The following is a 12,345-nucleotide window of genomic DNA, read 5'->3' on the forward strand; positions in this document are numbered from 1 at the left end:
AAGGTCAAAGTCTCAATGGGTAGTGAGGCAAATAGCAATGTAGTAATACCCTGATAACTGAAAATTAAGTGTACTGCTACATTTTATCCACAGATAAGTACCAGAACCCCATAAATTGGCAGTTTCTTGCTCACTACACAAGAACAGCCTGAAATATCAAGCCTTTGCTTTAATCTTTTCTTCCTAGGTGGCAGCAGCCAGTCTTTCCTCCTTCTCTCACACCACCAGCTCGTGAAGCCATAAATGGACAAATCCAGAGGAGATGGGAGCTGCTGAAATCAGTATTACAACAGCCATTCCCTCCAAACATCATCTTTAGGTTTGCCTGCTTTGTGGTGTATAGCTGTGCTCAAATTTCATGCAGCAATCTATGCCTGTTTAGACTGAAAAAAATCAGTAAGTTTGCTACTGGTCGCTTGGCAACCCTTGCACTGCCATCTCATTTAGTTATGGTCCTCTCATATCAGAAGGTGAGACAATGACACATGGCCCTGCAAAAGCGTCTAGTCCTAAAGGCTGTGATGACGGATGAGGAACACTTAACGCAAACACCCTTAAGTTTGCCAATACTAAGCCTTCTATTGCTGTGCATATTTTCAGTAGATTCTGTGTTACCAAATCTAGGTGTTGTTCTTCAAAAGCCATGCCTGTCCTTCACACAGATCGAGGTCTTCTCTGCACTTCGCATTGGTAAGCACCCTGTGAAAACAGCTCACAGATTTGTTGCTACTGGCCAAATTTCTCCTAAAATGATTAAAACATCTGTAAGAAGTAAACCTGAATTGCTGATGGAGCAGGAAGACAAAGTTTCCCTTTGAAGGCTGCTTCTCTGCTAGAGCACCAAAATTTTTGTATTTCTAGAGCTACTAAGAAGGAAAATACATAAACATTTTTATTTTTTTTAATTTATTTTTAGAAAAAAAATCACAATGTTGATAGGAGGTTTTAATAAGTAATTTTTAGGCTTGCAAAAGCTGAAGGATTCAAAAGTCTGGTTAGCTAAAATCTAGTTTGAGCTTCCCCCACGATTTTATCCCTCTAACAATCCATAACAATGGCTTATTTCTGTTTTCTCTACACTTGGCATTGATATGAGATACCTGTTTATTCATGCAGGTAAGCAGTACATTTCATTTCTTTGTATTTACATATATCAAATGTTTATATAAAAATCACTTTTCCACCCTGAAACACACTCAGAGGTTTTAGCATTTTTATACTAAGAACAGAAGTGGGACAAAAAGAGGTTTACAAATTAATTCCATAACAAAATACTAAAATCTGTGAAAAGCTTTGTTGCAAGCTAAGAAACATGTACAAGAAATTCTTAAATGAATTATCCTTGGTATACATTCATATCTGAATGCACAGTATATTTACATGTTTATCCAAATTCATAATGACTTCTAAGATGTTCCATGAAATGTCATCTTCCTGTAGAATTTTGTCAGGTGGCTGAAGCACATTACTAAGACACATACTGTAAAATTGCATGAAAATTGGAAACAATTAGAATGAAAGCCAACAGAACTGGTCAGACTATTCCTTCCAGACAGAACTAGTTATTATTCCAGACTTAGTCCTTTAACTGCTAAAGTTAAATGAGTTGCAGTTTTTCATGTTTCCACAGATCCTTGAAACCTTCCTGTGGCTTTCAAGAGCCACAGCAAAGCTCACAAGTGTTTTCAGTTGAGGATGCAATCATAGGTCCTCATCCCGGTGGCAATCCTTCACAAGTCCAAAAGCATTCTTCACACATATGCTATTTATACTGGTTCAATGGATGCTTGTGGTGTGAGGCTGGGTTGTTCCGGTCAATCTTGCTATTATGTACTTTTAAATTGTAGTGCTGTTTCTGTCTTAAGTGCGTATGATAAGCCTTCTGAATTCAACATTGTTTTCTATTAAGTTTTTGGTTATGGAAGCCTGAAGATGTTAATCCCCGCTCCCCAATACTTCATCCACAACCATTTAGATAACTGCCAAAAATCAATCTCACCAGATGTACAAAATCCAATTATGGGTCTGATGTGCAAACCAGGCTTTTCCACATCTGACCAGCTCAGTACTTGCTAAGTAGGAAGAGCCAGAAAAAATGAAGGGTCTGTGTGCATTAATTTGGGTGTTCTGAATCTGTACCAGACAGATCAAACGAAAAAAATGCAAAAAGAAAACTCTGAATTTTTGTCTCTTGGATGCTCAAGAACAAGTATCTCTTCCCTGGTGGCTGACCCAGGCAGCTACACAGATTGTATCGGCAGCGCCCACACCCAGATCCATTATCCACACGCAGTGAGCCATCTGCTTTCAGGTGCCCACAACATATATCAAGTTGTTTGGTTGGTACACTCACTGCGTACAGGATACTAAAAAAATGTTTGCACTGCCTGAAAGCAATGACATAACAAAACATTAATTGCTTATTGGTTTTGGAGAGGTAAGGAAAAGTTAAACATACTGAATGCACTTGAGATACACCCATTTGTCACAGGAGTAAAGGAAAGAATGTAAAGGCACAACATACTTCTACACTCCTGTCATTAAGGCCATATATTGGTGTGCAACAACGCTTCACAGGGCTAACCATACAGAAGTATGTACTCAGGTCTAAGTCACACTCCCAGAGGTGTTTCAAACAAGAATTGTTTTCTCATGCAACTTCAGACTCTGTTGTTTACATTACTTTTTGTTTCCTTTTTTTTTTTCTTCAGGCAGAATGCAGGCTCTCTATCCAGTTTCAATGATCTGTTCTTCATCATGTTTTCTTTAATTTAGTTCTCCAGAAGTGTGCGCTGAACTAAAGAGTGAAAAACTCAAGATTAGTACACTAAGTTAGTATACATTGCAAGTTATATCTTACTATGTAACCGTGTATGTGGACAACAGACTTTTTCAGTAGGCATTTGAAACTGTAGGATAAATTCAGGTAAGCAGAGGCTTGATTCTGCGAAGCCAGTACCGTGCATGCCCAGGGATATTACATCCCATATTTCTCACTCAAATCAATACATCCTACTAGATCCGTGTAGCTATCTACACTTGCAGTATAACCCAACATGCAGTTCCAGACTTGCAGTTTTGCAGATGCAGAAATGAAATGGAGTACAGTCTGCATTAACTGACAGAAAAAGTGGGTTATTGAAACAAAGTGCTAGCCTAGGTTATCTGAATTTTCAGGAAGTCAAAGATAAGTCTATATAAGATTTTAAAAATGCAAACCTGTTCTGCCATGCCACCTGACTTGGCTTAATGCAAGACTGCTTCTAACTAGAAGCTATGTAGGTACATTAACACTATATTACCAAAAGCAGAGCTAATGCCTGCTGACTCCCAGAACTTAGATCAGGAGTAACATCATGCTGACCATGGTTGCCCAGTTTCTTGGCTCAAAACATGCTTATGCTTGCCTGCAAAACTTAACAGAGGTATGAAATTAGGGAAGTAACATAACATCAGTATGTAGACAGGAGTAATCATTTATGATAACATCCCAAGTCTGACTTTATCAGTTAAAATAAAGTATGCATCATCTGACGCATTTCACATCTGAGTTCTGGTGAATCTTGGCTAAAACTTTAGCATATCCTGACTCCAACTGCCTTTGGTAGAGGTCTTTGAACAATACTGCTTGCTTCACTAACGCATAGCTGAATAGAGGACACCTGCCTATCTCCAGTCCTGACTTCAACAGCCAGTCACAAGAAAATGCTTTCTCCTTGAGAGTTTTATATATCTAACAGCTTAAAGGAAAAATGTTTATAAAGGGGATCATGAGCCAGATAAAAGTGTTTAGCAAACTGATGAAATACTTGAGAGAAATACAGTATAATTCTTTTTTTAAGTTATAAAAAACCATAACTAGTTCTGCGGGTTTTACTTAAGCCCACAGAAGAATATATTGCAAATTTATACTGCCTTGAGATTTTAATATTCAGTGTTTCAAAGACACTCAACAAACTTCAGCATGAGGTTGTACTGCTTCTTCCTTTGTTGACCAGTCACAAGGGCTAGAAGGCCAAGTTTTCCCCTATACTGTTTCCTCCAGATCTATCTATGGCTTTCCTACAGTTAATCACCTGTTCCATCCGCAAAGTATCCTAGACAACCACACCTGGAAGGATGAGGTTGTTAAGGTTTTTGTTGCTTTTTAAAGAGATCCTTCCACAGCTGTCATCATTGTAGAAAGATTTATTATTTGATGATTCTTTCATACAAGGATCATTCTCTGTTCACAACAGGGTTAGGGTTCTGTTCACAACAGAGAATGTTTTAGTTACAACAAAGTTCAGTGCTCCTTGTCTCCAGCATAGTTTCATTTCTACCCAAACACTATTAACATGTTTTAATATACACTCCTGCAGAGTTGTATATGGGTTTACAATCAAAAAAAGGTATCAGACTCCAATCAGACACAACATACACTAATAAAACACCTGTCAGCTAACTGCAGTTATGTATCACACTAAAGGAGCAGGCTTGTGTTTTCATAATTGTCTTCAATAATACTTTTGCAGAAAAAATTCAATTCTTTACTTTCTCTAAGCTCCTGTATTTCAAAGACGCCTCAAGGTAATAAACCAATCCATTCAAAGAATAAAACACTAGGGAAGAGTGGCCATATTATCAGAACTGAAACGACTCAGTTTTAAGTTAGTTGTCATGGTAGTTACAAACATTTTTTTTTAGAAACAAAACAACAGAAGTATTTTTCTCCACTATGTTAGATATCAATAAAGTGCATTTAATAGGATCCCCACCAAAAAGTTGATCTTCTATCTAGGTTCTTCTCTTACCAGGTGGCTCAGATTGTGCTCCCCGATGGCTTTCCATATTCACATTCTCTTCATCTGCTGGGAAACAGACAGACATTTAGCACTCAAATTTTCTTATCTTTGAAGCTGTTAATAGAGATAATTTGAGAGAAGAAACAGCACTGAAGAAACTGGGCTACTGAAAGTAGTTGAGTTGCCCCTGTGTTGCCCGCATGTTAATTTTAACATGCATGGTAGATGTTACTCAGTTTCCAAACTTCCCAAATTACAAAACAGCAGTGCCAGGCTGGATGGCTGCTCTATTATGTCTCTCCACCAACCAGTCATAAAGACTAGACAAAACCAAAGCTTCTGCCCCACCTATCACTCACAGTACTCCCAAAGTTCTCTATCTAAATAAGATATAACTCAGATCAGAAAGGAAGCAGATAGCAAGCAACAGATGACTGCAGAAGAAAGAATCATTTGGGGATGAACATCCAGGTAGTTATCAGAAAACTAATACGTAGGCAAGCATCTTGTGAAGGCACAAAGGCAAGATTTACAAAATTAGAAACAACAAAGTATTTTTCAGCATGAAAATAGTCTCTAATCCCCAACCTCCACTCAATTTTCCTTAAAGAAACATTTGCTTGCAGTGTCTCCTGCTTAGTCTTTAGCAGAAAGTGCTTTTATTTTAAGAAGTGCAAAGCCTTAAGTCTGTCTGCTTCTGAAAGTCTAAATTTTGGGCAAGGCATTCTTTGGACATCCTGTCTTAGATGACTAGTAAGAGCAATTGCTCCTTGTGAACACAAATTCACTGTGCTACTAAAACTATCTTATGCATAAGATCAATTTCTAGCCCCCATATAAAACAAGACTAATTTAGAATTCTTACCGCTTTGTTTGAAACAGAGTTTCTTCTTCTGGTAAGCAATAAAACTAGACACTGCTCCAATTACAGTAGCAACCACAGCACTTACAATTCCAGCTACTGCTCCCTGAGAAGCTGGGGGGGAGAAAAATAAAAAAGCTTGTGTACATTTTTCAGAATTAAAACTTGTATTGTCCCAAAGTAAACCCTGTGAACACTTCCAAAAACCAGTAATTTGAATTACATGAAACTGTGGTAATCAACTCTGTCATTGTGAATAATGAAAAGTGAATCCTCTAATTTTATAACCATTGATTTCTTAGCAATGCCTCTTGTTAAGCACACGTGTTTTAAGCTCCACTAATTAAAAAAGCTACTCTTTCATAGCCAAATCTAAGTTGTACGCACGCAATCACTACACCAGCATCTCTAAGACTTTAACACTTTTGAAAGATTTGCAACATAGCAATTGTAAAGAATTATGAAAGGTTTATCTGGGGTTTTTTGGCAGAGACAGAACACATTGCTTTTAAAATGGAAGGTATGCTCTTAAGTTTCAGATACCAGAACCACAGGTATTACACATTAGATCATGTTAACCAGCTTGTGGGCAAGGTTTTATCAAAAGCTCGGGTAGCCATAGGATCAATAGGAAGCACAACCTACTACCTTACCATTGCTGTCACTACCATCACCTCCTCCTTTTGGTAAACTGCCATCGTATAGATCTGAATCATCAAAGCTGCCTATAAAAAATGAAAATAATATTATCTTACATGTTTTAAGTTCAGTAAAAAGACACCTCAAGGCACATAATGACATGGAAGTTTTCTCTAGATTGTTCAGCTGAGTTCACGGTGGTTTTAGGCTCAGCATCATAGTCACAACATATTCACATTTCAAAAGCCACCCCAATCTCAAGTCCCTTTAGCTCAGCACTATACAGTTTGATGGCAGCACTGCTTCCTCTGGACTTCCTGAACAACTGAGAGAAGTCAGTGTCCAAGAGCAGGTAGTACTGCACAAGTCATAGGCTAAGCAAGCAAGAAGCCCTGTAAGCTACTTAACTGGAACAGCCCAAGTCTCACTATCCTGTTAAAGCAGAGAAAGGACATGGACAGGAAAGGTCTATTTCTTTTCAAAGCTGAAGCTGTGAATGTTTCTTCAGAGTTGGGTTTCTAAGTCACAACCAGTCTTTTGAAACTGTACAATACAGTAGTTAAAGGAAAAACAAGAGTTCAGCATGCCACAGTCCAGTAGCTGCAGTACTTGCATGACAATGGGAAGATAAAAATATAATTCCCTCCTCTGATTTATGGCAGGACATTGAACCAGTCCCTCTCCATTTCCATTGGACCCTACCTCATGGCACCTGAGTCCTCCTCCTTCCCTCTGCTGCCAAACGAATCTTTAGTTTATGCAATGCAAGTCTGTTTCAAGCAGCAAAACTAAAAGCATTGCATCAGGGGATGTTTTAGTTGGGAGGCAAAAGCACTGTACTCAGGCACGCAAGACCCGAATTCAAGTATCTGCTGCAAAGCAGGCAGGAAAATGAAAAAGAACCAGGGTTTGCATTCCAGGTAAGGACTCTTTACCACCACATTAATGGATAATGACATCACAGCTGCATCCATCTGAATCTGTTTTGTTCTGAGTCAGGCAAAGACAGAGAAGACCTCTAAAGCACAACAGGCAAGGAAGGACATGTATTTTAAGCCTACCTTTCAAACACAAAAGAGATGTATTTCTTTAAAAAAAAAGCAAAAATAAAAAAACCAACCCAACCTTTTAATTTTGAGCTTTACCTCTAGTTTAGATGCTTTAAGAATACCGATCACAAGTAGTTCCTACTTACTTTTTAGCATGACTAGCAGGGATGCAGTTTGTACGGATGAAAGGACTCAATCTAATACACAGGTGCTCCACCATAGGCAGCCAAGAACAGCATTGCCCCAAGCACACACTCTGTCCCATCCTTCCTCCTCCTCACATCATCCCACTTTTAAATGAAAGTGACTCAGCAGGTTTGATATGGAATTTCAAGACTGCTGCAAAGCTTATTTGTAAGACAATTTTTCCTCAATCCTCAGTGCTTATCCAGTGCAACATTTGACATACACAGCAGTCAGTTAACAAGGAGTAATTATTAGAAGTTTAACTGAGATCATAAAACCATGTCACAACTCAGGAGTTTGTGCTAGCCTTACCAGTGTCTTTAGGATGTGCAGGTGGACCTGGCTTGGGGTTATATACACACAAAAGAGATACAGGAAAAGAAAGGTTAAGATATAAGAAGCAGACTACAATACAGCAACATTGAAAGGGACTAGGAAAGATCAACAAATATTATTCTACTGTTCAGAAATTCCTGTTAGGTCAGTCTTACCAGTGTCTTTAGGATTTGTTGGCGGACCTGGCTTGCGGTCATCTGTAGACAGAGTTAGAATAAAATGAGCAAAGTTACTAGTGTGAAGAGACCAAAAGCAGAGTGACCTTGAAAGACTATCTAACCTAAAAAATGGTATCAAATCTTCCCCATGTCATTTTCCTTTCCTTTCATTAGCTAACACTGTATTTGTTCAGTTATTTTAGGTTAAACACTGTACTTTAATGCAATTAACAGTGTTTCTGCTACATTAGCCTGTATGTCAGACTCTTGCTATAACTGAACATATACAGAAGAACTCACTGTTATGGAACATTTTAGTTTGCACATCTGATTTCAAATGCTGAACTTCTTTAAATTTTCTGCCAGGCACAGATTACTTGGCTGTTTCCTCTTTTAAGACTACCAGATTTTAACCAATAATAAAGGTTGGTAATTCACTTTAGAAAAAAAAAAAATAAAAAGGACAAGATACACACAATAGAACTAGAAATATGGTCCCTACAATGACACTTCATTTAGCTTGCCACAAAACAGGAGAATAAGAGATCTTAGTAATTATCTCTGTACTGTCTGGTCACAGTCTTTGTTGCCCACATCAAATTAACACACCAGCAGTGGTTTTCTAAAACTGTGTTTTCACCAACAGCTGAACCAATCCAGCAGCCCATTTCTTCTGTATGCTACTTCTTGATGTTGCATGGTCTTGCCTCCTCCCAGATCTAGCACAAGTCAGATCAGGTTGTCTCAGGCTCTCTGCATATTCAGAGACAGGCACCTTCAGAGTACAGTTCTAAAATCCCAATTTAGGCTTGTCATCCAATAAAAGATCCTCTCTCTTCACCTACCTGAACCATCCAATTCAGTCAGCTAACTGTTTCTCAACTAGCCAACTGTTCTCAAAATTGTCAGCAGCTGGAAACAGACTGCTTTAAGAGAGACAAAACTTCAAAGGGCTAAATCGAACAGAGCAGCAAACAGTGCTACTGTCCTACAGCTGTATGCCCTGTGTTAAGAAAGCTGTCTGTACTGCAACAGATCTAGTGATGGTACTCGAAAAGCTATGGTGCACTATCTGCCTAAATGGACGCATCTTTTACTGGCTGAGTGAAAACAATACTGCAATTTCTACTGCTGCCCACATTGCACAAGCACGTTAGAAAGAGTACCTTCCTTCATATTATTTCAAACAGATTAATGTTTCCTTGTGCTACTAAAGTTACTTCCTGGATAGAAAGAGATTACTTCAGATTTAAAAACTACTTCCATAAGTAATAGTTTATGGAATTAGTGCCATCTAGTGAAGACACAGCAATGAAACAAGTAGAAATGAGTGAAATACATACAGTTTTTGTGATCCAGACCCTTAAAAATGAAGGTAAATAAACATACCTAGACTGCAATGATTTTTATCTGTAGTCTCTTAATCAACTCAATGCCCTTACTACATTTAGGTAATAAAGGATGGATAGACATTGCATTAAGTACCACTGAGCAGTATCTAGGAAAACATGATACACAAAATGCACCCCATAATGTTTTCACCAAGAATATAATGGCATGGTCACAGAAGAGCACCACAGAGTTACCAGGCATTATCTGCCAAACTACGTGCTGGTTTTGGTAATCATGGTACATGCCAAGGGCCAGATTGAGGTGAGCATGCTCAAAATACACAGACTGAAAGCCAACAGAAGGGTTCTCACAGGGTTTTTAAGCTTGTGAAATCACAAAGTAAATTTGTGAAAGTGCTATCAGAAGACTCCAAAATGCAGAAATCCTTTTGCTATTAGGGAACTGCTTTATTTTATGGAAATATCACAGCTCTTTGAATTGAAAAATTGAAAAATTCAGGCTCTTGAATTACTATGTATAACTATACTTGACTTCACAGTAAAAGACATTACAAGCCAGTTAGATCTCACCAAAATCTGATGGTTGTGGCTTCTTAGATGGAGGAGGCTTCTTTGTAGTTTCTGTCAGGGATGGTTAGAAAAAGAAGTTTAAGTACTATTTAATACACTGTTCAGAAGATACATGAAGGACAAAAGTAAGCCTATGTCTATACAGTGAAAAGCACAAGATCAAGTCTATACAGCAAGACATCTTCCCCTTTAGAGGAATCCCTGAGTGTTCCCAAAGACAAATTTCAGTTCTCTCCAGCCAACATTTAGACATACCCATAAATGAATTGTTCCACTGAGGTTTAAACAAGCTGTATGTGGGGAAGGAATCATACTTGGTCATGCAGTGAATACTCGGAAACAAAAAAGTCAGAAGAGCAGCCACTGTCTTCCCACCTACCTCCCAAAATTTGCAAGAGTGTAATAATTACCTAATGCATCTCCTAAGTCGAAGTCATCAATATTGCCTGTAAAAGATGAAAGCAACAGTAAGAACACTGTTTTTTCTTACTCAAAACCAACACTTATTACAGTCATAAACATCTCTTTGATCTATCCTGAGGTATATTTTTTGCTTCCTGCATCAGAGTAGAAGAGCATTTTGAGTCAGGGCTGAAGGCAGACATTCTTTTCTATTTCTCCAGACCACTGTCCACACATCTCTTTAGAAAAAAAAAGGAACAGCACTAAAAATTGTATCTATAGAAAGGATCCGGAGGGCCAGAACATATATTCCTACAGTCAATATAATGCACTTAACACTTTATTCTTGCCACTGCTATTGCATGCTTTTTTAGTGCCATCCACAGCATATTCTTTCCCAGCCTTCTTTCCACTGAACCACAAAATGAGCAGGGGCACAGCTGCAATTCATAGGAATCTACAAGATTCAAGTGTGAAGAAGAACCTTGGAACACAAAGACCAGTATGAAAGTTATATGACTGGGTAATGGATTTAATACTTTGGCATTAAAAATTAATTTCCATGATTTTTTAAGACTTATCTTTTCCCCCAACAAATATTAACAGTATGAAGGTGGTTAAGTTATTAGCACAGATGATCTTGAGCAGTCTCTTCAACTTCCTAAAAGACAGCTAAACGCAGCTGTCATCACTATGGGCTCTCCACTCCAGGTTTCATTTTCAGCCCTTAGGAAAAGAACATTCTCTCTTGGTGCATTAGGTCAGTTGCTAGAGCTACTACTGCTTACCCAGCCAACTGCAAACACACTAACTCAATATATTCATGATACAAACTAGTTTCACAGCATGAATATAGTAGTGTGATCTCAGCAGCAGAAGTTTGTAAGAGAAATGGACAGCGAAAACAACTGCTTGGGATATTTTTTTATAGTTCAGCATTCCTACTTTCACTGAAGCATGGAAAAAGAAAAAAAAGCATGAAAGTAGATACCAGCTATTCAACAAAAAGACATCCAAATATACTGCTCCAGCCCCAAAGAAGCTGGAAGACTTTTTCTACCTACTGAGTATTAAGCCAGCCAGAGCTACCTTAATTCAGAAGATAAACACATAAAGCATTAATGTGTCTGGCTTTTCCTCTAAGAATGTAGCTACAGAAGAGGAATCAGAATTGGCCAATGCCAAGTCTGAAGAGAGGAATGAAAAACAAACATCAAAAGTCAAACCACAAGCAGAATGTTCCTTCTGCTTACATGACAGGCCAATTTAAGACAAGGACAAGTCACAAGTCTACTACCAGGAATGGCAGATGCTCATACACTTGGTGACATCTTTCCATCTCAACTGAGGTCAAAACTGAAATCTCTTTTGCTTCTCAGATAACTGCACTAATAATGCCTTTTTTTTTTGAGGAAAAAATGCAACTAAGATACATTTTAACTTTTTTAATATGGAAGCAAAGAATGACAAGTGGAATAATAAAAAAAAATAATCAAAGGCATGCTTGCAGTTTCCTGAAACACCCTACAAGCTAGTCTTCAGTCTGGCCAACTGAACTGCTACAGGAGAAACTGAAATCTGAAGTCTAAGCAGTGATACCCATACCCTACATTTGAACTGAGTCCACCTTGCTCACAGCCAAGTCAGGAGGTAGCACTGCCTGGTGTGACAGGCCCTTTCATGGAAAAAGAGGCAATTCATGGCTTTATTGCGGTATGTGAATGACGTGCCTTTAGAATGGCCTGGATACAGTAGTTAGGTATAGATCCTGGATAGAAAGCACGAAGATATTTTACTTGGTGTTCTTCACTCCAGGTGGAGGCCATAATCTCTTTTAGATACTTAGCTCATGAAAAACTGTTTCACAGAATGGAAAATATTTGCAGGTTGTTTATCTGAAGCTTACATCATCTTGCAATACAATCTTAAAAACCTCAGTAAAATGAGCAGTTGCCAAGACCCAAACCTCAGTTACTTCTGAAGTTACCCCTTTGTTTAGACTACACC

At 38.3% G+C, this 12,345-nt stretch overlaps 1 protein-coding gene across 4 annotated transcripts in view; it reads right to left on the reverse strand.

The window, feature by feature from the left end:
• Positions 1 to 887: 887 nt before the first annotated feature.
• CD99 (CD99 molecule (Xg blood group)) overlaps positions 888 to 12,345 on the reverse strand; it is a 30,928-nt gene continuing 19,470 nt past the window's right edge. The window contains exons 2-8 of one of the 4 annotated variants that reach the window (XM_074814911.1): positions 10,347 to 10,382; positions 9,937 to 9,987; positions 8,012 to 8,053; positions 6,300 to 6,371; positions 5,650 to 5,760; positions 4,794 to 4,847; positions 888 to 2,797 (exon numbers count right to left, since the gene is read on the reverse strand). In XM_074814911.1, the coding sequence (XP_074671012.1) occupies positions 2,772 to 2,797; positions 4,794 to 4,847; positions 5,650 to 5,760; positions 6,300 to 6,371; positions 8,012 to 8,053; positions 9,937 to 9,987; positions 10,347 to 10,382 (392 nt within the window). In that variant the 3' untranslated portion in view covers positions 888 to 2,771. Of the gene's footprint in view, positions 2,798 to 4,757; positions 4,851 to 5,649; positions 5,761 to 6,299; positions 6,372 to 8,011; positions 8,054 to 9,936; positions 9,988 to 10,346; positions 10,383 to 12,345 lie in introns of all 4 variants that reach the window. The other 3 variants (XM_074814913.1, XM_074814910.1, XM_074814912.1) reach the window with 3 other exon arrangements.

This window comes from Strix aluco, chromosome 2 (genome assembly GCF_031877795.1).
Source record: "Strix aluco isolate bStrAlu1 chromosome 2, bStrAlu1.hap1, whole genome shotgun sequence".
Lineage (NCBI taxonomy): Eukaryota > Metazoa > Chordata > Aves > Strigiformes > Strigidae > Strix > Strix aluco.